Raw genomic sequence first — 26,949 nt, 5'->3', positions numbered from 1 at the left:
TTTTTATTTTAATCACCGTGTGCTCATCACAAGTGTACTACTTAGTCCCCATCACCTACTTAGACATTCCCCCAACCCCCTCCCCTCTAGTAACCATCAGTTTGTTCTCTATTGTTGAGTCAGTTTCTTGGTTTCTCTCTCTCTCTCTCTTTTCCCTTTGCTCATTTGTTTTGTTTCTTAAATTCCACGTACAAGTGAAATCAGAGCGTATTTGTTTTTCTCTTACTGACTTAATTTTGCTTAGCATTATACTCTCTAGCCCCATCCATGTTGTTGCAAATGGCAAGATTTCATTCTTTTTGATGGCTGAATAATAATCCATTATATATATACACATACCATTCTTCTCTATTCGTTCATCAGTGGATGCACACTTGGGCTGCTTCCATATCTTGGCTATTGTAAATAATGCTGCTATAAACATAGGAGTGCATGTAACCCTTTGAATCAGTATTTTTGTATTCTTTCGGTAAATACCCAGTCGTGCAGTAGCTGGATACTAGGGTAGTTCTATTTTTAACTTTTTGAGGAACCTTCATACCGTTTTCCACAGTGATTGCATCAGTTTGCATTCCCACCAACAGTGTAAGAGGGTTCCTTTTTCTCCACATCCTGGCCAACACCTGTTGTTCCTTGTGTTGTTGATTTTTAGCCATTCTGACAAGTGTGAGGTGACATCACATTGTAGTTTTGATTTGCATTTCCCTGATGATAAGTGATGATGATCATCTTTTCATGTGTCTGTTGGCCATCTGTGTGTCTTCTTTGGAGAAATTGGACCTCAGGGTTTTATCTGTGTGGTGTAGAGATCCCATGAAGCAATCTCTCTATTATCTTTTGCATTTAACATACCAGAATTTCAAAATTTAATTGTGTTGTAAATGGGTATAACACGAATATGTGTTTACATATATTTTAGATTTTGTATTTGAGAAATACTTTCATTAGGACTTGAAATTTCAGGAAGTTGCAGGAACTCTTTTAGCTGAACACAGCTCACTCTGAAAACAGTCACCCTGGGCGCCTGGGTGGCTCAGATGGTTAAGCGTCTGCCTTCGGCTCAGGTCATGATCCCAGGGTCCTGGGATTGAGTCCCGCATTGGGCTCCCTGCTCAGCGGGCAGCCTGCTTCTCCCTCTGCCTCTCTCTCTCTCTGTCTCTTATGAATAAATAAAATCTTAAAAAAAAAAAGAAAACAGTCACCCATAAGACATCTTGTTGAACAGGTTTTAAGAATTTGTTGAGTCTATTTTGTGAGTCCTAAACTGGAATGGTACCACATTTTCTAAGAGAGATAAAGAGGTCTAAGAATTCACTGCAGGGAGAGATTTTATTTTTAAAGTGAAAATATATCTTCTAAATAGAATTATCTTGATGCTGGTAGATTGGTATACTTAGTAAAGCTACTCAATATACCAAGTCCATTGACTTAAATGAGGGCAGCCCTTGGATTTTCTAGCAGTACACTATTTTTGGACCTATTAATGTTTCAGAACTTCCTTGTCTTAAGTTGGCTGGTGCCTGCATTTGCCAGTGGACTACATCGCAGGCTGATTAACTCTTGCCTTTACCGTTGTCACTTTCACTTTGAACTGCCTACCACACCTGCCTTAGTTCTGCAGGAGGGAGCCCCGTGGGCCTCCATGGCTCCTAAAACAGCACAGCCAACCTTGCAAAATGTTAATAGATAGTGACAAATGCTAAGATAAGACACGGCAGTGTGGTTATATGGGGTGATTGGTGGCCCAGCAGTATTTGATATGCTGCGCATTTAGTTCTCTAGCAGAGTTGGGCTTATTGCCCAGTTACGTGTTAAAAAGAATAATGACATGTAGGAGGGTGTGTTTTTAGGCAGCGGTGACTGGTAGGCTAACTCCAAAAGTTGGGAAGATGACAGCGAGTACAGCTTATTTGATCACCTGTCAGCTTTTTGGTGTACATTCCCTCTTTCATTTTTCCATTTCTTAATCTGGGCTAGATGCCCCTAGAATGACTAGGGTTTGTTTAAGTCATCTTTACCACTAATATTCCTTTTAAAATTAGTCTCGATTACCTCTTCCTGTCCTGTTTGTTTTTAATTTCTATTTTAGGAAAAGGTTGTGAAAAATGTTGAAATGGACCAAAATGATTGCTGGGTGTTTTTAGTGGAAGACTAGGCTGTGTTAGGCATGCCCTTCTGGATTATCTGATTCTGTGGGATCTCTGCTCCCATCAATATCTTTGAGCTGTTGTACAACACTATATGTTTTAGACAGTTGGAACAGTGCAAACAATTCTTGTCCATAGACACACAAATTAATTTTGTCCCATGGAAATGCAATGGATTTTTAATTTTCAGCCCTACCCCTGCTTCTCTTCCTGGAAAAAAGCCAGTTTTATATTTATTGGTGTTTCATTTTAGCATTATTTTTGCTAATATGTGTGCGGTTCTTTGAATTCACTTTTGAACCACTAATGTCTTACTGGTTCTCTCATTGATTAATTAGCTAAATGAGATCCTTGACAAATGTTTATCTTATATTTGTAGGAATTTTGATTATACCCTCTTTAAAAGTTATTCTTTAACAATATTATTTTTGTGGCAGAAATGTTGGTTGGGTGTGTGTTTTATTTCCTGTTTATTACACACTGGTTGTGTCAGTAATTGATAACAGTCTGGCTTTCAGAAAGACCGTGATCCAGGGAAATGAGTGCTAAGACATCAGTAAGAAATCTGTGGATGTGGACCAGTTCCTTCCTATCCCTTCCTCGTGTTCTACAAATAGGATGAAATATGGAGGCATTTGTTGGCTATCAAATTTCATGTTAGCAGCTCTGAGCCAAGTCTATGCTTTGCCATGGAAAAAGGTAGAAGCCAATATGGTGTAGCTTAAAATGGGAGGAGCTGGTCGTTCACATCTCAGTTGCTACTTGAAAGAACAGTCCAGTGTTTTGTTGTTTTTTTTTTTTTTAACATCAGGGTTGAAGGAAATGAAAGGAAGAAAGGGGTTTGATATTGAGAAATTTATATATCTAATGTATATAAATCATAACTTTGGATCAAAAAGGAAAAGAACTATATCATGTAATAATCATTGGCACACCAAAAGTCAGGCACTTTCCTGTAGGCTATTCTATTTTATCTTCTCTAAAGGCCAGAGTTGTGCATATTTCATCACACTTGATTTTACATGTCACACAGCCACTAAGTTGAAGTACAAGAGTTCATACTCATGCCTCCATGATTTCAAAGTCCAAAAGTTTTAATGCTGATTTACTAAAACTTTCTTATTTCCTGGGTATTATTCCTCGGTTCCTTTTTGTTTCTTAAAAGAATTAACTTCTGAGGACTTTCTACCTTGCCTCCTTTTTAATAGCTTTTCTCACAATCTCAACGGGGATTCACGTATCCCCACAGACCATGTGCACTGAAGGACTAGGCAGGGGAGGGAGGGCTGCAGGTGAGTTCGAGTCTGGAATAAACTTGTGTCAACCTGAGCCAGACAGCGTGGGGACCCAAGAGAGTTAGAGAGAGAGGCCCTTCCAATAGACTTGGGTGTAGAGAGGGAGAGAAGTCACAGATGAGAGCACTCTTGTGAGTGCAAACCAATTTCATTCGAATTCTGCACTTACTACAAAGGAGCTCTGTGAGCGTGACCCTCACTTTCTCTATCCAGTGAAAATTGAAGATAAGAATACCCAACTCTTTCAGGCAAGGAAGACCTAAAATAACTAGCAAGAGCACTAGTGTGTGTGCTTGCTCAGTGAAGGCACTTTCAAGAAGGGGTGGGCATTACCAGTAAGTTGTATCACCTCGACATATGTATAAATAGGTGCAATTAAGCCTACCTTGGAGTATAGCTCAATGATTAAATCAGAGGAGTTTGCAGGTGGGAAGCAGACTAGGTATCATTGCCTTTTTATAGTATTTTATTTCTTCTCCCCCTCCTCTCTCCTTCCCCTTCTCTTCCTTCTCCCCCTCCTTCTCCTCTCTCTCCTCCTACTCCTCCTCCTTTATTGTATTAGTCCCTCATTCCTGATGTCAGCCTTTCCTCAGGATGTAGCCTTGGGCAAGTTTACATCGGTCTACCCCTTAATATGGAGAACAAGATCCATGTTGTATGTTCATACACAGCCTTTAGTTAAGTAAGTCACTTAGTCATGCAAATATTATTCTTAGCTCTTGAGACAGTCTTGAAACATTGAGACTTCTTTTACATCCAAACATTTTTTGAGAGAAAGAAGAGCCATCGTGCTTGAAGCTACATGTGGGCTTCTGTGAAATGGAGGTGTCGTGGTGCCATTCCAACCTTGCAAGCACCAGAGCTCCATGTCTATAATTCTTCCCCACAGGACGAAGTGACAGGGTACCTTTACCCAGGTCGGCATTGAATGTGTGTGTGTTCCTCACCATGTGCTGGTGTGATTTTAGTTACAGTCATTCCGCAAGAGGCAGTAATTCTGCAGGAACTTTCTTCCGGGGAGCTAGGAATGAGCAATTAAAGGTCATCTTTTTGTTGTAAATGGCCAAACCCTTCTTAATGGTAAAATCCGTTCCGGTTGTTGGCTCAACGAGAACTGTAGACTCCCAGCAGGATTGGTTGAGGGACAAATCCTACGGAAGCTCAAGTCTGGCTAGATTCCACCACTCCTTGTACATACAATGTCTCTTTTCCAAGGCAGAGCAATCATGAAAAGCAAAATTAATTTAGAGGGAGAAGAAAGGAGAATTTACTGAGTCCCAAGAGGATGTGTGCTTCCAGACTTGTAAATTACAGCCATTTGCACAGTGAGGTGATGGAGCAAATCCTCGCCATACCATTTGCTCTCCACAGTGCACTGGGCAAAGTGTCAGGTACATGCCCCCCAAGAGGTAGCTAAAGAGTCCTCTCAGAGAATGTACTATCAAAAACCAATTGTCTAAGAGTGTGCGTTTGGAAAAGAAAATGAACCTGAGTGTCAGCGAAATAGAATAGCTTCTAGGAGTTTGTCTGGGAAAACTGTCAGATGTTCTTCTAATAGGTTTGTACAGATTCAGTCACCTCTGACTCCCTCTCTTATTTCTGGGAGTTTCTCCAGAAATTTGGGAGTGTTATGCAGTATAAAAGGATTGGACTCTCCTGAGCACTTTAAAGGGGAAACTGAACTAATTTTTGGTCTGTTCAAGAGGTATTCTTTTTCTCCACCTACCTCAAAGTGCTAACAGAAGTACACTTGGGGAGGATGGTTGAGCTTGAGGTCAATCAATGGGATTTTCAAACGACAGTACAAGGCTGATTTTCTGTAGAAAATTTCAAGGTGGTTAATTATTTGGAGGTGCCAGAGGGACCTCCTCGTAACAGGAGGCACTCAGTAGATGACCGAATAAATGAGATGGAAGTACAGGTGTTGTGAATCAATGAATGGATAAACAACCAATGGTTTCAACTCAGTGGCTCTCACACCACTCACATTTATGCATTTGCTATAAACGTCTTATGTTTAGATTGAGACAATGTCACATTGTAGGATCCTAGAGTTAAAAAGGTTATTAAGTTCGTTTAGTCTAACTGTCTTCAGGGCAGATATCCCTTCTGAAAGAGCATTCTAGCTGCTTACCAAGGAAGCAAGATATCCTGCCATGAGTGAGACCTACCCACAAAATGAAGACTTATCTAGCATCCTGCACAACTGGGTAAACATTCTTTCTGCTGGTAGGTAAAAACGCTCTTTACAATGAGGCTAGCCTAGAACCTAGCTCCGTTTTATTATGCACATAAAATATCATTGTGCGATATACATAGATTCTAAATTTTCCAAAAATAGGACTATTATGTAAATCAAGAAAAGTTTGTATTTGCTTCATTTGAAGATTTTTACCAAGGGTCGGTATTTTTTTTTTTAGAAACGCTCGTCACTGGGAGCAATGCCATTTGTGATATTGATGTGGCAGTTGAACACACTTCTGTTAGTCTGTGTGGCAGTCGTGCTCATGGTGACAGTACATATAGGTCAAATGCCTGACTACTTGTTTTGCCCCAAGTTTAGCCATTGTCCCAGCATTTATGTATTATTATTTGTGATGGCATACTTTTAACATGGCTCTTTTATATTACAGTCGGGGTCTTATATTCTTTTTAAAAAACGTGTGTATGGATAGTTAGGCTACCAGTAGGTTTCTTTAAAGGAATGTCATTGGGATTTGAAATTACTTATTTTTAAAAGATGGTTTGAATTCCAGTCGATCAGAAGAACATCACAGACTTTGTGTTTGTATATCAGAGTTACTGGCCCCTCACCGGCTTTGTTGCCTTCTCCCGGATATGCCATGATTCAGCAGTCTTCCTCTACAATTAGTTGTTTCTGAGTAAACCTAATATTCTCCTTGTATTCTACTGAGTGCAAAGTCTACTACTTGCATTATTGTGTCAATTCATTTTTATTTCCTTTCTTGGCTGGACCAGAATATAGAGAGCATCATTATGGGCCGGGCACTAAGCTAGGCAGTGGGGGTGCTGTTGATGAACAAGTCTCAGTCCTGGCCCTCAATCAGGCTGTGCTCCTGTGGAGTACATGGCTGGATAGGCTGGTCCTTGCAGCGTAGGGATACGTGTAAGGAAAGGCCATGTGCAGAGCTAATGGGACAGCAACAAGCCTTACCTAGACTTGAGGATCTGCGAAGGCTCAGGAGAAGTGGTGTTGAAGCTGAGACTGAAGGATGAGAAGAGAGACGGAGGGGAAGAGTAGAGGGGCCGAGGAGAAGCTCTCATAGGTGTCCGTGTAGAGAGAATAGCATTGCCAAGGTCGAGAGTATAATTGAGCATAATAAGTTTGTGCTGCCAAGAGTTCTGCTTGGCATGTGTCTCAAGAAGGAGAGTAGCAAGAGATGAATGGAAATATAGACTTCTTCATAAATAACTTCAATTCAAATACATTGGAATGAACACCATCATGAATACACAGATCACAAGGAACACCGTTATGTGGAACAGGTAGATTAACCTCAACTAAGTTGATCAGTGTGAGTTTCTTGGAGGAGAAGTTCTTTAAATTCAGGGGGCTTTTCAAGGGTGAAGAGTGTGAGCCCCAAATAGTTATTACTCGAGGAACTATGCAGAAGTCCTGAAGACAAACTCAGTAAATCAGATCATATATTATAAATTGGGCTAAGTTGGACCTTTAGCTTCTTTGTGTTCTATTAATTGTCTACACGTATCTTTATGTATATTTTGTCTTCCCCTAATACATTGAATTTAGGGAGTCTAGCCACAGAGTGTGTAGCTTATAATGACAACTATGAGGGGATGCATAGACATAGGCTAAAGTGAAGTTTCCGGAGCCGCATCGGCACCCCGAAATTAGAATGGCATCACCCTCTAGCCTTTTCATCAAAACCAGGGCCTGACTTGAGAGAGTTAACACTAACGTCTTATTCTGAAAGAGCCAATCTGATAAATCAAGTATTCCGTTGGGTTAAATGATATTGACGTAAGCACCTATTTTGGACATAGGGATTTTAAGTGCTTAGTGAAAGCAAAGCTACACATGATTCTCATCTGCATTATGGGATATAGGTGACCATCGATTCTGCCTTCTTTGAATCAGTGTAAGAAATATATTCCAAAGAGAGATTATGAAGAAGAAAATGCTGTGATTATTCCTAGTGCCCCTTAAGTATTGAGTTTGTATTCCTATTGAGATTTAAGTTTAAAAAAAGGCATTCTTTTCAAATATTATGTTATATGTCAAATGATTTTCAATCATCTTTATGCAGTGTGTTCTTTAAAATTCAATGTGGCCTTTCCTTTCTCTTTTAAGGATGTAGGGATATATGCTTCAATTTCAGGAGAGTTTTTGTTCCAGTCTCTTCTGAGGTTCTACAGTCGTCTTGGTTTAAAACTATATGGCTGAGCTTTTTTTTTTTTTTAAGATTTTTTTATTTATTCATTTGACACAGAGAGAGAGAGAGAGAGCATGAGCAGGGGGAGAGACAGAGGGAGAGGGAGAAGCAGGCTCCCCGCTGAGCCAGGAGCCCGACGCGGGGCTCGATTCCAGGACCCTGGGATCATGACCCAAGCCGAAGGCAGACACTTAACCATCTGAGCCACCCAGGCACCCCCATGGCTGAGCTTTAATCACAAGTTTTGGAATGGTAATGCTTGACGATACTGTTATCACATGCACACTGACATTTTAAAGCTCAGGTTGGAAAGGATGCTGGAATTTATTATAGCATTTGACATAGTATCATTTAAAAATCTGGATCCCCATACACAAATTTTAGAAAGAGACCTCTTGCCCTTTATTAATTGGAAATGAGATGCCAGGGGAAAAGGACTATCTCCCTTCTGTGGACCTCCTGTCACTCATCTATGATATAGAAGCAGAGTGATATTTACCTATGGGTATCTATCTTAAATGATTAGTGGGAATTAGAGCAATTTATTATAAATTAATGTCTCTTTGAGGTGTAAAAGGTTAGATATTATGGAGTTTCATTGTCATGGAGGCAGACAATTAAGGAAATATACACTTATAGACTATACCATAGATCTTGAAACATTTCTAGCCACCTTGCCTTTTATTACTTTATTCTCTGTATGATATGATCAGTGTTGCAATCATGGTTTTACGGATGCCTACTATAATTGCAGTGTTTTATGGGGAAGACAAATAATTATTCACGAAGGCTTACATGCAGTTCAATTTGATTAGGTTCTTAATCACTCTCACCTGGCCTCGGCCCCTTTACTGAATTGTTCTGCACTTGTTTACAGCCATTGGGCTTTGAACAGTAAATCCTAAATTTGCAAGTGAGCTGTCATATAATTTAGTAAGAATGCTGATCTGCTGTTATCAGGGTCAAAGCAAGCACTTTGTAGATTGGTTTATTGTATATCACCACAGGATCACCAAATTCAATTGTAAGAATGGTTAAACTTCAAGTAAGCGAAGACGGGTGTGGGATTACAACTGCAATAAACTTGAAATTGATCATCATCTGTGGTTGAACTTACTGGAAGCAGTTGGTTTGATTTACGCAATATGAGTGAAAGGAAGAGAAAGTCGTAAGTCAGCAACTCTGGTCAGTTGACTTGCAGAAGGTCACAGAGACCTGGTGAGTTACTGTTTGCCTGTATTTGGCAAAGCCGTGTCAGAGCAGCTTAACAGGATCTGACCAAGCCTGCCCGTAAAGATGCCATTCAGGCTGTAGGCTTATCGACTTACTTGAACAGTTGAATATGAAGTTTTGGACAGTTTCTAAGACAAATGGCAAATGAATTGTGAGCAGGAATGAAGCTTGAAACATCTTACTTAAATCCCCCGTTCTAGGTTAGCAATTAGACACTCTTATGGGTCCCAAGACAGCATGTTTATGAAACACAAGTGGAAAATAAGCCTGTGTAAAAATTTTTAGGAAGCATGGTAAAGATTAGACATCTCTAAGAAGTCTTCCAGGCAAGACATCATGACATGACTGAAGAAGAAAACATGCATAAAATCAGTCCAGCCTTTCTAAAGGAGTGCTGGCTATTTATGATTTCACAAGTATGCATTAGTAAGTGGGCTCTTTGCCCTTTCTGTCATCACTTACACACAATAGCAAACTTTGGCTTCCCAATTTTTGCCCACAAACTGCTATAAGAAATAACACTGTTTATCACAACCTAATGCATACATAAAATACACAACGGTAGCAAAACTTTCACAAGAAACACTTATCCTTAATTCATATGATGAGCTCTGAAATACTCTATAAAATTGAAACATGAATGCTTTGTGAACACCTGCTAAACGGTTTTAGGTCCTCCAGTTTGAAAGATACTTGAGCTGGGGTGAAGCGAAAGAAACAGATGAAATCTCTACTTGGATGTTCCTGCTTGTTATTGAAACTTGGATAGATGGGCAATACGACTCTTGTCTAGAAATCAAGTAGGCAAGCTACAATCAGAGAGCTCCTATAATTACCGTTGTTCCTGTAAGAGTCATGAGAGTCTGGGAGTTGTGCAGATGATGAGGATAATGTGCTTTTCTATAAGTTGGACCTTAGCACATAGGTGCACCTCCCCAAGCTGAATTCTAAGCTTCTTGTCCCTTAGCACCAAGCATAACCTGCTGCTTGTGTGCTGTTGTGTGGTGATTAAAGAAGGGAATGGATGAATGAATGATCGAAGAGAGCAAAAAGAGTCAGATGCATCCGATTCAGCATTTAGTATAAAGACTTCCATGTGCAAATAGCTATGCTAAATGCAATGAACACTTCAAAAATAAACAAGACAGGGCTCATAATTACTGGTTATGGGTATAGTAGCAGTGGATATGAGCAGGTGGCTATGGTATAATGAACCTTCGCGCTTTTATAACAGTAGCACAAGGTAACAGTTTCCCTCTCAACTCTCTCCCTGAGTCCTGGAATTGTGGCAACAGTCTGCGACTGAAAATTGCAAAACATGGGTCAATCACCTTGGCTCACCTTGCTGGATGATAATCTTGCTTGTCACTAGTGGTGACTTTTCCTTTAAACACACAGTTTCGCCATGGTCCACACTGTCCGCCTTTCTTAAAACAACTACTCCTTTTATCGCACTCCTCCTCATCTCTCTCCGGGGAATTCTTCACTCTACCTTGGCAGTCAGAAATAACTGTGAAGAACCAATTTTCCTTTGAGGCAAATAGACCCATAGATCTAAATGTAGGTAGTGGAAATGGCAGATTCTGTTGATCTAGGGCTTTTTAATTGAATTCGGGAACCCAGCTAATTGAACGAAGAAGCCAATTAACAATATACATACAGTACATTTAGCTGCAGGTGGTGGTTCATTAGCACATTCCAGCTTGTAAGAACGGATAATTACAATTTTCAAGAATTTTGTGAGCCTGTGCTTAAGCACAGCCATTATTGTATTTATTTATTCCTTTGTTTGTTTATTTATTTGCTTATTTAAGTAGGCAACACGCTAGGTGTGGAGCCCAACATGGGGCTTGAACTTAGGACCCCTAGATCAAGACCTGAGCTGAGATCCAGAGTCAGATGCTCAACTGACTGAGCCACCCAGGCATCCCTTAGCACAGCCATTATTAAGTTGTATAATTTGCAGTTAAATAAATTATATTGAAAACCAAAGTAATAAATACTTAAAACTCATCACTTCCTAATTATTTCACTATTAGTTGTACTCTTGGGGTCTTTTGTAGCTGTATGGAGGAAATGTTAATGTGATGGTGGCTGCTTCACGACTTTTCTTTTTTTAATTAAGTTTTTAATTCCAGCAGAGTTAACATACAGTGTTACATTAGTTTCAGGTGTACAATACAGTGATTCAACAATTCTGTACATTACTCAGTGCTCATCGTAAGTGTACTCTTAATCCCCTTCACCTGTTTCACCCATCACCCCCTCCCCCCCACCTCCTCTCTGGTAACCATCAGTTAAAAGTCTGTTTCTTGGTTAGTCTCTCTCTCTCTCTCTCTCTTTTTCCCCCTTTGCTCATTTGTTTTGATTCTTACATTCCGCAGATGAGTGAAGTCGTACGGTATTTATCTTTTTCTGACTTATTTTGCATAGCATACCACTGTCTAACTCCTCCATGCACATGGTTGCAAATGGCAAGATTTCATTCCTTTTGGTGGCTGAGTAATATTCCTGTGTGTGTGTGTGTGTGTGTGTGTTTATAGTGTATGATGAATATGATGTTTGCTGTGAGTTTTTCATATAATGCCTTTATTACGTTTAGGCATGTTCCCTCTAGACCTTCTTTATTGAGGTTTCTATCATGCTGCATAGCCTTTCAGAGCTCAACATCTAGGAACATCATTTTGATAGCTAGAAATCAGCCATAGAGGAGTATTCATACCATGATAATTGGCAAACTCTATAAATCAGGGCTCCTCCTCAAAACTGGAGAGCTAGTTGTTAAACCAACACAACACTGACTCCATCTAATATCTCAGATACTGGGATTGATAGGCACTGAAAGGGGCAAAAAAAAGAGTAAGCAATGGTACTAAACTTTGGGTAAAACAGATAAGCATGGCAATTGTGATGAGCGCTCTTGTAGATGCACTGGGAGCTAGTACAGAGGTTCCCATACGTTCTCTGTTCATGGAAGCCTTAGTGTCAGGGTTCTGCAGAGAAGCAGAACCAATAAGACACACACACACACACGCACACACACATTCACATGTCTTTTTTAAGGAATTGACTCCAGCAATGTGATGGGGCTTGCAGACTGAAAACTCAAGAGTCGATGCTGTAGTCTTAAAGCAAAATTTCTTCTTCTCAAAGAAACCTTAGTTTTTGCTCACGAGGGCTTTCAACTGATTGGGTAAGGCCCACCCACACTATTGAGAGTATTATTTTTTTTCTTCAAGTCATACGTCTTAACCACATCTACAAAATACCTTCATAGCGGCACGGTGATACGTGTTTATCTATGTTACTGGTACTAGCCACTGCACACAAAATTCTTGTACTGCCTCAGGAATTTTTTTTTTCCATGACACCCCTAGGCCAGAAGAAGTACTAGCCATTTCTTCTTAAATCTGAACAATTAAGAATTTATCTCATAAGGAGCTAGTAGCCATTTGCAAGCATTATGTATACATTATAGGAACGTTCTGAAAATTTAATTCTTAAATAGTCACAACTATTTACTAGTGGGCAGCACGCAACTGCTCAAAGCCTACACTTGAATTAGACATCACCACTTTCGTTTCCTGTTCCATGCTGATTTTCATATGCTACCCATGTGAACATTAAGGAAATTAAGGAGGGGCGCCTGGGTGGCTCAGTTGGTTGAGCGACTGCCTTCGGCTCAGGTCATGATCCTGGAGTCCCTGGATTGAGTCCCGCATCGGGCTCCCTGCTCAGCGGGGAGTCTGCTTCTCCCTCTGACCCTCCCCCCTCTCATGTGTTCTCTCTCTCTCATTCTCTCTCAAATAAATAAATAAAATCTTTAAAAAAAAAAAAAAGGAAATTAAGGAAAATTAACCAAAACCCCACCCAGCTTCATAAAGATATGACATCATTGAAGGAATGTAGTAAAATTTGATGTTGAAACTTCAGCTACTTCCAACAGTTTGTGCAGTTTCCTACACATATCAAGTTTCTCTGGAAATTTAAGATATTCTATGATGTCTCTCAGTTTGCTGCTGTGGTCCAATGAATCTTGTCACAAGTTAGAGTGGTTATAAGGATGAGCTTTGGAGACAGATCTTTTCTAGCTTAAAGATTAAGCTACTTAATCTACAATTCTGTTTCCTAGTTTGTAAAATAAAGACAATAAAAATACGTACTTCACAGTGCCTGACATACAGAGAGTGCTCATAACTGTTGGGCAGACAGAAGGTGTACCTTGCAATGGGAGGGGAGATGGGGAATTGAGGATTCTTATCTTTGCCTTGGCATTTTGCTTATCTTGTTCTGAGATACCTAGAGAGTATAATTGAAGTTTTCTGTGCTTATATAACTTTTAGTTTGAGTCTGAAATACAGAAATAATGAGAACAATATTTCTTTACTGGTCTTAATTCTTGAAGAACTCTCTTGAGACCAACAAATTAACATTTTGAATGTTGAAGAGATTTTGTTATCATCTGACTACTTCCTATATGAAAAGTTTATATTGAAATACAAACCTGGTGAGTCTTATTCTCAAAGAAGCAGAAAAGGAAAGGTCTTCATAGCATGTTTGAAATCCTCTCTGTGCACTTGTTGGAACAGATTTACACAATTAACTTATTGGTTCCCTCCAAAGGAATTTTGCAAAATACTGAGTGAACATTTTATAACTAAAAGAATTAGTATTTAAAGTCTTTATTGGAAAATTGACAACATCAAAGGGTGACACTAATATAGTTTATTTGAGTGATAAGATCCGCTGAAGTAGAACATTAAGTGAATCTTAAAAAACTTGTGTGTAAGTTTGAACGTTCTGATTATGGTAGTGAACAACTCTGCTAAAGAGCAGCCCTTAAAGATATGAAAGGATCATTTATAATAACACTTCACGCTGAAAAATGTTGATGAAGTGCTTTTGCGGAGGTTTTGGGAATGTGAACTTAGAGAAATGAACTAGAACATACATTTAAAAACTACTGCTTTCCTATTTTCTGCCACTGCTGATTAGCTTGTAGAGGAGCTTTATGAGACTGAAAACAGTCCAGGACTATTAACTCCAATTTAAATTATTTCAGCTATCAGAAACTCTAGTTAAAAGTTCACTTATTCTAGAGTTTTTTACGTCCCTAAGCCTGTTTCCTTAGATTATTTGCTCCAGTCAACTTCCTTAGGCACTAGATGAACAAACGCAATGGTTATTTGAGGCGACATATCGAAAGAGGAGGAGACTTAGCTTGGTACCAGACATGGCTAATTGACAGTGGGGATTTTAAGAGTTCAAGGATGAGAGCACTCTGGCATAGACCACACACGCTCAAGAGGGCCAAGTCCAAAAGCAAATATCGCACTGTCATCAAATGGAATTTGGAGTTCAGAAATCAAAGTGCTCTGTTGTGTGAGATCTTGCCATTTTCCTTGCCCTTATTAGTTTTTGATTTCCTACCTACCTTTCAGGAAATGTAAGGTTAGTAATTTCCCTGCACACTCCAAACCTGTCTAAAAGCCAAGAGTTTGGCTGGCTCTAGTCTGTGAAATGTGACGCATCTGGGGCACTTCATCTTGGTTGTTTGTTTGTTTGGGTTGTGCATTCTGAGGTCCCCAGTGTGTCACCTCCGAGGGCAGGGAGTCTGCTGAAGCAGACCCACAGAGGCTGGCTTCTGTGGTTGACGGGGTCCTCCTGTCTCCTGCTCTTGCCACTCACCAAGTCGATTCCTGGCGGTTTTCAGACCCAGGGCCATCCCTGGAGGGAGCACAATTTGGCAGAATCACATTTCTCCTGTCACCTCTGTGTTTTGGAGTGAAAACAAACATCCGAGCAGGCATTTGGGAAAAGATATTGTAAAGAGTGACACGCAGTTCAAAGAGGCATGTAAAGGGGGGAAGAGCCCATCGCTTCTTTCTTCAAAAACAGATGACAATTTTATAGCCTGACTGTATGTCCCTGAGCCTTGGCTCAGTCTCTCACTTCCTGGTGGAACTCCCTTCTCCCACTCTGTAATCTCCCTTGTTGATGGTACAGCTAGTGGAGAGTTCTACAAAAATGCAGGAACCTGGGAATTCACCCGCATGAACAGCAGGTGCCCCCAAAAAGCATGCACCTGTGTAAGCTGATGGCATGACCCTGCGCCTGATCTTGGTGGACATGAACCTATCATCCTGAGTTGCACACGGGTTTCAATAAATGTTTGATGAGTGAAGGTGCAGTCATTGTTATTTTCATCCCCCATTTTTTGCAGTTATGGTCTCTTATCCTGATCTCCTGGAATGAACTATTTAGTATGTTTAATATTAGCGATCTTGGAGGTATCTAGGGGCACTCCCGTTGAGCTAAATGTTATTATCTAATTATGTAATAAATAACATAGAGAACCTGAGAGAATTTGAGAGAGTGTGTGGGAAGCTTATAAAGGACAACACTTTCTTCTCCTTCATAAGTTACCACTTTGGAAGCATCTCATTATTATATCAAATACTCATGTTAGGAAGCACGATGTTCGTAAGCTGAGAAAAGTTTCACATTCTTGTCATTCGGGCAAACTGGAACAGGAAGGGCTAGAGCTAACTCTTTATGTGGCAGAGTAGCTTCCACGTATGATTTCAGAATGTAAATATTCAAGTGCAAGGTCTCTGTGGTCTTTCTCATGACTGCTCTAGTGTTCGCACACTAAAAGAGGCACAGCTGATGCGTAAATGGAGGGGTGGGACTGTCTTCTAGTAAAACGTTATTTATGGACAATTGAATTTGAATTTCATCTAGTACAAAATATCATTCTTTTGATTTTTTTCCCCCCAACCATTTTGTTCTCAGGGCGTGCAAATACAGATGGTGGGCCAGATTTGGCCCAGAGGCCATGGTTTACAAACCCCTGTACTAGGGCCAAACCCAAAATAAATGAACAAACGTAGTCAGAACAAATCATGCAGTTGTCCTAAGTCTTTCTGGCCATTTGAAGTTACCAGGTTGCTTTGACAAATATCAGTGACTTCAGATTGGGGGAGAAAGGAACTGTACTTCAATGGGTCCATTCTTCCACAACCTTCTTATCTAGCATACGTTAGAAAGAAAACAAGGCTCAGCCTAGATTCGACCACACGTTTCACAACCCCAGATCCTGTATGCTCAGGGACATCAGCATGGTCTCTCTCTAGACACTCTAACAAGTACTTTGCATGGAAGATTTACTCTTCCTACGGCAGGATTCTGAAACACTCTTCACTTTCTCTGTGCTTGTCTATGTCTGTCTTTCCATGTCTCTAGTTATCTCTCTGCCTGGGCCTGCATGAAGGTGTTGACTTCTTGAGGACACTTCCAGTTCCAGAAAACATCTAATAATACATTGAATCAGAAGGGCAGCTGCTTACGTGTGCCTTATTACCCTACACACACACACACACACACACACACACACACACACACAGAGTAAGTTTGGTTTAAAGTTGTCCCATGGGGGCACCTGAGTGGCTCAGTCAGTTAAGCATCTGCCTTCAGCTCAGGTCATGATCCCAGGGTCCTGGGATCGAGCCCCACATCGGGCTCCCTGCTCAGCAGGGAGTCTGCTTCTCCCTCTCTCTCTGCCTCTTCCCTGCTCCTTCCCACACTCACTCTCTGTCTCTCTCAAATAAATAAATAAAATCTTTAAAAAAAATGAAGTTGTCCCATGAAGAAGTATCTTCCTGTTTTTCTTTATCACTCAACATAAAATACTGATTTTCTTGGAGTGATTGGAGATTAGAGTGCTTCCAATCCAGTCTAATTTCATGAATGTAGATCCATGGCGTTTCTTCCCCAAATATCCCAGATACAGTTATTTCCCTCAGGTCATAAAATGTTTATTCTCTTTTGATCAGCTAGTCACCACAAGTCCAATGCATTTTGCTGAAAACTCATTTGTAACGATTCAGAAGTAGAATGTAGGCCCGAAGTACTAAATCTTGAGAAATGGACATCCCATTTGCACACAATAGGGTGGGAAATAGAATAGGGAGATTTTTGGAAATGGTTTATAACCAGTCAGAGAAGGGAACATTATGCAGAATTGTTAATGCTGAATATCTATTCAATGTGGATACAGAGTTTTGTCCTTATCAGTTAGATTTATATTTTATAAAAAGTGAATTAGAGATTTGTAGGCCATTTGCTTTTGATAAAGCCACTTTTATTCTTTACCAGTGTCTTAACCTCTAGAACTCTGCTTTTTTACTGGGATGGGAGTATCAGAATGACTTGGAGAAAAATCTCAAAATTCATATTGTTCTATACATCCCCATTTTGGTATCGTCAGTACCTTCAAATGAGAACCTATTAGGAACACACCGGTAGTTGAATAAGATATCACTTATCCTCAAGCAAGAATACACCAGGGAGAACCATGGGGTTTCTCAGTGAGAGGGACTTTGAAAGAATCGATTATAGGACTTGGAGTTTTGTTGGGTGGTTTGGGGGAGGGTTCAGAGAAGCAGGGCTTCAGCCTCGATTGGATGCTTTCAGAAAGGAGAGGTAAATCTACGAAAAGGTATCTCAATAAATCTGATCAACAAGGAGGGAGAGTAGTATGAAGATCAATCTGTAAATGGTAAGGAAGTACATTCATTTTGCCTCAGAGAGGAGATGTTCAGTACTTTTTTGATGACATAGAGCCTTGTTTTTGTGTGTGCTTAGACAAAATTTTGAAGTGGCTTTGCTTTGTCTCCTTTATCATGGTCTTGGAGTAATTTTGTCTGGGATTGGCATTTCTGTGAGATTGTTTAGGTGTAATAGACTATCATGACCTAGCTGTGAGTTGCCAGGCTGGCTTCTGAATGTCAAGGGCAGCCTGTTTTTCTTTCTTAATACCTACCCCCTGTTCTCCCCTCTAGCACAGCTGTAGTGGCTACTGCTTATTTAATGACACATTTCCAAGTTTTTATTACAAAATATTTTCAAGGTACAGAAAAAGCAAAGGTAATAGTATGATAAACATAATGCATCCATCAAACAACTTAGGAAATAAAAGATTATAGATAAAAGTATTTGAGCACTCTCTCAAGTCCTAATTTCTCCTGGAAGGGAACTGTTATCTTGAATTTGATATTTATCAAGTACAATGCATTTTCATTTCCTTTTTAAAAAAATATACATATGATATTTTATGGTCTCCCTCCCTTCCAGGAATTATATAAGATCTAACTTTGGTACACAGTTCTGGTCATTTTTTATTCTGGGGTTGTCTTAAGTAGGCACTAAAGCATCCAACGACATAAACATGAAACACCCTATACTTCACACAGGTCGCAGGACATAATTTTATATAAGTACCGTTAAGCATTATAAATGAATTTTAATCACCGCATCAAGTACTTGTGCATTTGGATTTCAGTGCCCTACAGTGTCTTTGATCCCAGGGGCAATTTGTTGTTCCTGCTTACCAAGATGTTGGGGGGATTTTTCTTCTTCCCTCCACAGGCTCCACCAAACATTATGACATTAACAGAGCTGCCTCAATGGGAAATTCACATTTTATGCATTAACAGTCTATTTTAAGGTCATGAAGCAGAGGTTTGTTTCCTCCTTGCAAATAGCACGGAAGAAAGCAATATTGCCAAAGGAAGTGGTCTGGTGTATCCAGAGATAAAGACGTTGAATTAAATACGACTTTCATTACCTTTTACTTTACATTTCCATAGAATGTAAGCATTAATTAAACCCCTCAGTGCCTTCCTCCTTGCAGGAGAACATTTCCTCTCTGACAAGAATTGTCAACTGAAGGATTGTGTGCCACATGAGACCTGCCATTGAAAACACACTCACTTTCCCCGCGAGCAAAGCTGATGCATTCTGACAGACGGACAGGCAGAGACAGAACACAAGGAATGATCCCCATCTTGTCTTGCCCTTGCTGTCACACAGACTGCGGTGATGGGACTGAGCATCTTGTGCGTTACTGGAGGTTTCCAAAGACAAGCACACTTATAACTGTATTACATCTCTTGTCACCTGGCGCGACTTGGCACATTTCAAATAAAAGCAGGGACATTGTCGTGGTCTTCTGAGGTCTTCAATATACTTTCCCTTCCATGGCAGGGACTAAACATCAGGTGTTTTAGTCTGTTTGGGCTTCTGTAACAGAAATAGCATAAACTGGGTGGCTTATAAACAAAAGGCATTTATTTCTCCTACTTCTGCGGGGCTGGGAAGTCCAAGATCATGGCACGAGTAGATTCCGTGTGTGGTGAGGGCCCGCTCCCTGGTTCCCAGACACCATCTTGCTGCATCCTCATGTGTCCAAGGGACAAACTAGCTCTCTGGGGGCTGTTTTATAAGAGCACTACTTCCAATCATGACCTCATCACCTCCCAAAGGCCCCAGATCCTAATACTATGTTAAGATTTCAGCGTATGTATTTGGAGGGACACAAACGTTCAGAACACAACATCTGGCTCAACTGAAGTCCTGAATGCTTGGGATGTTAAGTCCACTGAGGCCCAGATGCGATCATGGCGCTGGCCCAAAGGGTTGCTGGACCAGGTGCCCCAGGATTTGAGGGGAATGTTGGAGAAGCAAATTCCCCGAAGTCCCTATCATCCCATCCTGACGTTTACCTTCTCATTGCAGGGGAACACTTAAGAATCTGCCCTCAAGAATATACATGCTGCACCACAGAAATGGAAGACAAATTAAGCCAGCAAAGCAAACTCGAGTTTGAAAACCTCGTGGAAGAGACGAGCCATTTTGTACGCACCACATTCGTGTCCAGGCACAAGAAGTTTGACGGTAGGTGGGACAGTTTCTGCTTCACTCTGTTCTGGGTGTGCCTTTCTGAGAATCTCGGCCTTCCGTGAAAAACATTTTTTTAAGCAGGAGCTTTTCTTTCCTTCTTAAACATTTATATAACTTGGTCTATTTTTAGAAAAATAGTTCTTGACAACTTTTGTAGTAATATCTTAGAACAGCCCGAGTGAACAAAGTGCTGTTTTGAATTTGTGGTCTGCCTGTGAGATTTATTCTGAAAGATTTAGCTTAATTTTTCATGATTAGAGTGATTCTAATTCAGGTTTTGTCACATCATAGCTTGTCTTAATTTTTCATCTGGGGATTTTCTCTAAAATAATTAAATGTCATTTAAAATTATTTTGAAATATAACAACACTTCCAAGAAGACAGACTTGTTTTAAGTGCTACAGACATGGACTCCTTTATTTCAGAGTTTGCTCCTCCAAGGATCTAGCCACATTTTACATTGCCGTGACAGTGCATTCTGCGTAAGGTTTAAATCCTCTATTGATTTCCTGATTATAAGTCATCAAGTTCCTTTCTATATTCTATTTGTTAAATAAACATTTTGTAGGAGAAAGCACAAAGAGTGAAAGCAATTATTACTTGGATTTCAGCATTGAATTTTCTCATCCGAACTTCAGAAAAAAAATTATTCAAAAGCAACCTAATTTTTGTAAACTGAATTAATAATGATAGTGATGAAGTTCATATGCTTAGGTGGTTGTGTAGTCTTTAGTGCTCTAAGAAAGGAATGTGCTTCCTGGGGCTCATTGTCAGCAGACTCGCCAATCGCGGTGACCCTTCCTTGTACAAGCGTTGGGTCACACTGAGTTGTCATGGGGCAGGAGACCTGCCTCATCCTCTCTAGACAATGCACGATAGAGCCGGTTTAGAAAAGGCTTGCCGAAGTTTTGATTTTCCTTTTTCTGTTCTCTGTAGTAGGTAAAATGTTCTGCTTCATTGCTGCTTGAAACTATTATAGCAACACCAATTTCTTTCAAATCAGCCCTCTGAATTCTGAAAGGCAGGTCCACCTGGCAGTGTTTTCAGTGCTTAAGGGGATGTGACATCTTCCATGGAAGTCAGTGGGACTTCATCTTTTCTGCCAAGGATCTCAACATCTGCACCTTCTTCCTCTGCCTCTTCCTCTGTGTTCAACTTTATATGTGGATGTGTACGAAAATAATTCCTTACTTAGAGGTGATGCTGTGACTGTTGTTCCCTTGAATGAAACCAGGGGGTACTTAGCTGTTCCCCTTAATTGACAGATTACAAATCCAGTGACATTCAGGAGCCCCTGAAGGGGCTCCGGGTTTGAGGAATGATAATGTATCACTTCAGATGGAGGCAAATTGAGACACCTTATCATTTGTTACAGAAAGCAGGGAGAGCGACCTGGTGCTGTTGACTTTTACCTGTCTTTGGAAAATGATTCTTGTGCCTTTATTAAGCTGTACTCCAAAATTGCGGGGAAATAATTCTGGGGCACCATTCGTGACACACGCTGTGTATTCCTTTCAATAAAAATATTTCATGTAAGGTAGTTTTATGGGGAATTGATTGATTTTTTTTAAATGTGTAAAGCCATTCAAAAGGACAGAACAAGATACTTGTATTCTCATCTCAATGACTTTTAATATTAATCTTTGGATTCAGAATCCTTGATCTCATCTCACTTGTCTTACTAAAGAAACCTCTCTCCATCTCTCTGTCTCTGTCTCTCTGTCTCTGTCTCTCTCTCTCTCCAGATGTGTTTTAAATTGTTTTAATGTGGGCGCCTGGGTGGCTCAGTTGGTTAAGCGACTGCCTTCGGCTCAGGTCATGATCCTGGAGTCCCAGGATCGAGTCCCAAGTCAGGAATCCCTGCTCAGCAGGGAGTCTGCTTCTCCCTCTGACCCTCCTCCCTCTCATGCTCTCTGTCTCTCATTCTCTCTCTCGCAAATAAATAAAATCTTAAAAAAAAAAAATTAAATTGTTTTAATATACTTTGGGGTATTATGTCCATTGGTTTGACAGGACACTGATTTTTGTTAAGATTAGATCTGACATGGGGGGTGGTGAATTCTTTTCCTCATAGTGCATCTCACTGCATTAGGCTGGGATGGGGAGAAGTTGAGATTTTTTTTTTCAAGGAAGCTTTCAGCCAGCCTTATTTTTAAAACTCAAAATGTGATCCTGGTGAGCTCAGCTTTTGAAGAGCTCGGTCTTAAAAAAAAATTAAGAAAATATGTAAATTTAAAATTTACCATTAGAAGTTCTGCTGTTTGTTTAGGCAGTTTCGAGAAGGTCAGCCGCACAGTTGTATGACTACCTTCTTATCCCATGAAGGGAATCCGGCTGAGTCGCCTTTCAGGAACAGGCGTGCATTCACGTGGGCAGTTTTCCATTTTTTTCCCTTAGTTTAAAAACAAACAAACAAACAAAACTTCCTCATTGATGAGTATCAGTTGGTATGAGCACAGAACTATCTAGGATCAGCTATGGAATGTTACCCTCTGAGTTTTATTTTCCCAGATAAAATCAGTGGTGCTCTGAAAGACTCGTTTATTTTTGGTAGCTTCCCATTCCGTGAGTCATTTTGCATTCTTGCTGTGGGGTCCCTTGATCCAAAGTGTCCATTTTGCATTTCTGACTCCAGTCCCACTTTCTTAGGGATCTTGACTTGTCATCTGGATTTTGCATGTTTTAGTTGGCTCTATTATATATATAACTATATTCCATGAGAAGGTGACTACTCCCTTTCCTATTTTCATTAAGTACAGGAGCAATTAAATTGCACCTGATACATATGATTCAGTCCAAACCCTATTCAGGGAGGCTAAATTCAGTCACTGTTAGTCATTAGTCTACAGTTGTTGCTTTCCTTACTGTACTAGAAATGTTTTGATTCCATTTAGGTTTTCATTTTGTGGGAGAGATGATTCCTAAAATTTGAAATTCCAAAAACCTTAACATAACAAGATTTTATTTATTTATTTGACGGAGAGAGACACAATGAGAGAGGGAACACAAGCAGGGGGAGTGGGGGAGGGAGAAGCAGGCTTCCTGCCGAACAGGGAGCCCGATGCGGGGCTCAATCCCAGGACCCTGAGATCACGACCTGAGCTGAAGGCAGACGCCTAATGACTGAGCCACCCAGGCGCCCCTTAACATAGCATTCTGTTTATTGCCATATTCTTTCCAGTTTTTATTAATATCTTTGGTAATATTTAGAAGAGACTCTGTATAAAATTCTAACTATTCATTGGGTGCTCAGAAGCTAAACCTGAATTAATATGAATTCTTCCCCACCTTTCCTAAATGGACAAGTTTGGCTTCATACCTCCATTAGCCCTAAAATTTGTGGCTCGGAGGCAATAAATTGAAAAAAATATATAATATCAATTGCAGACATTCTCGTTCTTTGGCAGAGAATTTTCTTATGACTGGGTAGCTTTCTTTTTCTTTTTAAACATAGGATTGAAATGTTATGATGAAGGTATATAAAATAATAGTTTATACACTTGGCACTGGTCCTTTTCCAAGTGTCTCACAAGGTTTTGGTTAGTTCTTTTTTTTCTTCCCTCCTTTCTCTGGCCAAATCTCCACCTCTGGCTCCGTTATCTAGCCCTGCAAGCCCATTCCGCTGCTGACGGGGGCCTAGCTTGCAAAGATTTCCTCAGAACTCTACAGGGTTGCACTTAATTTGCTCTGTAGCCAAGCCCAGACTTTCTGTAACACTCCCGGGGTTACATCATGAAGACCATCCAGGAACACCTGGCAGGATGATCACAGCATTACGTAAACCTTTACTTCTCCCCTGTCACACCTATGCCAAACACCCAGGCAGCTGGAAGTGTGCAAAACCAATAAGCAACTCATATAAAAACATAAAAAAGGGAGGGACATCTTCATGCACCCACTCCTTTTCCCAATATTGTTGTGTGTACTGACCCTCTGACCTGTCAAATTTGTGTTTAAATCACAGCCTCAGTCATACTACTAAGTGGCTAAAGTGTTAGGATTCTAGGAAAATAGACAACAACCAAACACTTTGATATTAGTCATAGTAATACTAGGCCAACGCCTGGCTCTGTTCCTCACCCTTTACAGATGTTAAGCTAGAGACCAAAGCGAACCACAGTGCAGAGTCGCAGACTATTCGGTGGGACACTCAGCATTGAGTCCTAAGCTGAGCACTCCTCAAGCTCAGCTCTTTACCCTCAGGACCCTTTAAACTATCCTGTGCTTTCCAGTCCCCCAGTGTGCTAAGGTTTCATAAACAGCAACATCTATTCATCTGTCTCTCGCGCCTGCCCTGTCCCAGTCATCATGGGAGGATGTGATGATGTCTTTCAGAGACAAGTGGAATGGGACTTTTTTTAATGCTTAACAAAGAAAATTACCCACCTAAATATAGTCTTGCCTCGAAGGAATCTGGGGCCTAGAGAGGGTAAACCATTTGCCAAGTTTCCACCAAGAAGAATGAAACCAAGACTGTAGCCTAATACTCTTGACTTACATCAGACTTATAAATAGTAATGGGATAGGAACTTGACATTTGCTTGAAATTCTAACTAAGCTTTTATTTGTTTCGAGTGGACTCTGGCTCAGAATTATTGATATTCCCTTAACAAGGCAATGGTGATATTGGTGGGGAAAGAATCCAGCTATATTTTTGGAAAAGGCAGGAATAGTATTCAGTGAGAAGTTGACCCTCAATTAAAGGGGAATGAGTGTTTTGTGCAAAAATGTTATTGAATCAGTTAAGCCATGTTATATATTCTTATCTCACAAAGCCCCGGTAGCTTCTGTCTTAATGTGGGTACCAGCACCCTATTCTCTAAGAATGTATATGAAATATGGATTATTCAGAGATAGGAAAATTTAGTTGAAGGGATATTTTCTTTTGCTTATTTTTTTCTTCATATTTATTTGAGCTGAAATTTATTCACATTTGAAGCTCAATATGAGGTTTTTATTTGTTTAGTTTGTTCTTCTTGGTCTTATTATTTTACTTTCCTTTCTGGTTTTTATTTATGCATTTTAATGATATACATTTGTCCAGAGATTCTGGCAGCAAATATATTTTTAAAAGCAAAAAAAAAAAAAAAAAAAGTTGAGCAGTAATTTCCATCCTTCTGAAGAACTTATTCTATAGTAACACTCTCAGAACTCTCATTTTACTGAACGTGGAAATAATTTATACACAGCGACATAATATTTTTATGCTGCAAATCGGCTTATGTTTTCTTTTTAAATATCATTTCTCATTTATATACTGTGGAGATGACAATAATGTAATGATCTCTGTAAAATATGGTCTAATTTTCCCAGAGAAAACACTTACTTGAAAAGGAAAAACCGCTAAGTAGTTTTCCATATGGTAGTAGAATCTTCTATATTTCCCATCACATGGGTGGGGCATGTGCGTGTGCGTGTGCGTGTGCGCTTGTGTGTCAGTTTGGAAACATTTATTCAGAACTCTCTATATAGAAGATACTTAACCAGGGGTGTAGTAGATAAAAGACAACTAATAATGACCAAACTATGTTCACAGTCTGTCATGATGTTTACCTTACCTTGTGGGAGAGATGTAAGTATAAAACCAACAGTAAAGAAGGCACGATTGGCTCTATCAGATGGTAGAAGTCCATTGGAGAAGAAAGGGGGCAATAAAGTGTTGTACTTAGAGGCGTCAAAGAAGACTTTTGGAAGAGGGGACAGACAGAGCCCTTAAAGGATGAATTGCTTGTATTAGTTAAAGATGGGGCAGGAGGGGACAGAGGCACTAGAGATTTTGTGTGCGTGTCCACAAAGTCCTTGGGATAGGTCATAAATATATTTACTACTGATGTTTCGTGACACTGTTCATTTACTGACATTTAGCGTGCATCTATTATGTAGATATTCTATAGAAACTTTCCAGTCCTGTATCAGTCTTCTATTGTTTTGTAAGAAACAACAACAAAATTTCAGGGCATAAACAAGAAACACTTATTTTTCCTCAGTGCATCTTTGGATTGTCCCCTTGAATTTGGCTCTTTTGGTCTATGCCCTGCTCAGGTTGGCTCTAAACTATGATTTGGTCTGATCTGTTCTAGATTTCACTGTTCTTTTGGGGGCAACAGTCTCTCTTGGTCATTTTCTTCTCATCTTGGAGTGTAGAACGCTAAGGTTCATAGCGGAGACATGATGCCCCTTATTGCCTAAACTAGGATAGGCACACTCTATTCCCAGGTTCTGTTGGTCAAAGCAAATCTCCTGGTCATTTCCAACATCAATGGAGACTCCTCCTGCTATTCCTGAAACAATATTTTATGTTCCACATTGGGTGGTTTGTTCCTTGTTGTTTTGGTGGATTCTCTAGGAATTCCAGAGGGATAAGTAAAGCACACTGATGTACCTGATCTACCACTACCTTCTATATCCTAGCACAGTAACAGATGCACACATAACCAAACATGCACTCACAGACCACTTCCATGATGTTATTCAAGAATGAATAGATGTGATATTTCTATTTCTTAAGCTACTAGTACCCTTGTTCACTGTACAGAATAACAAGCTAACTATAATTCATAAGGGTTATATTAATTATCTTACAAAGTAATTAGCTGAGTACCTCCTTTAATTTTGCTAGGCCACCACCTCAATGACATGTATTTTATCTGAAGGACACACCTCTGGAAATCACAGTGTGCTGAATTGGGTCTTAGAAATTGGAAACAGTCATACTATCACTGGAAAGTAATCTGCCAATTTTCCCAAAGGGCAGACTTTACAAAAATAAGTATTGGCTAACCAGGGATTTCAACTGTGGCAGAACTAGTGAACAGATTTACACATCACAAATGCCTTGCTTCTGCACAATGTTGGAATAGATGATCCATGCTAGGGGTCCTTTAAATGCAAAGCATGGAAAACCCAGATCTTTGTACAAGTGAAATTTGTCCTCCTTTTCTTTCTCCCTCCTTCCCTTCCCTCCCTCCCCAACTCCCCCTTTTCTTCCTTGCTTCCTTCCCTCCTTGCTTCCTTCCCTCCTTTCCTTCCTTCCTTCCTTCCCTCCCTCCCTCCCTCCCTCCCTCCCTCCTTCCTTCCTTCCTTCCTTCCTTCCTTCCTTCCTTCCTTCCTTCCTTC

The 26,949-nt window shown here is 40.1% G+C and overlaps 1 protein-coding gene across 2 annotated transcripts in view; it reads left to right on the top strand.

Moving 5' to 3' along the window:
* The window catches only part of GPC6 (glypican 6), a 1,077,286-nt gene that overhangs the window by 258,301 nt on the left and 792,036 nt on the right, over window positions 1-26,949 (top strand). For both annotated transcript variants that reach the window (XM_035003189.1, XM_035003190.1), the window contains exon 2: window positions 19,669-19,827. In XM_035003189.1, coding sequence (XP_034859080.1) covers window positions 19,669-19,827 — 159 coding nt within the window. The remainder of the gene's footprint in view (window positions 1-19,668; window positions 19,828-26,949) is intronic.

The sequence above is a fragment of the Mirounga leonina genome, unplaced genomic scaffold (assembly GCF_011800145.1).
Source record: "Mirounga leonina isolate KUSES-001 unplaced genomic scaffold, KU_Mleo_1.0 Mir_127, whole genome shotgun sequence".
NCBI classification, from domain to species: domain Eukaryota; kingdom Metazoa; phylum Chordata; class Mammalia; order Carnivora; family Phocidae; genus Mirounga; species Mirounga leonina.
This window is presented reverse-complemented; position numbering and strand designations above follow the sequence as displayed.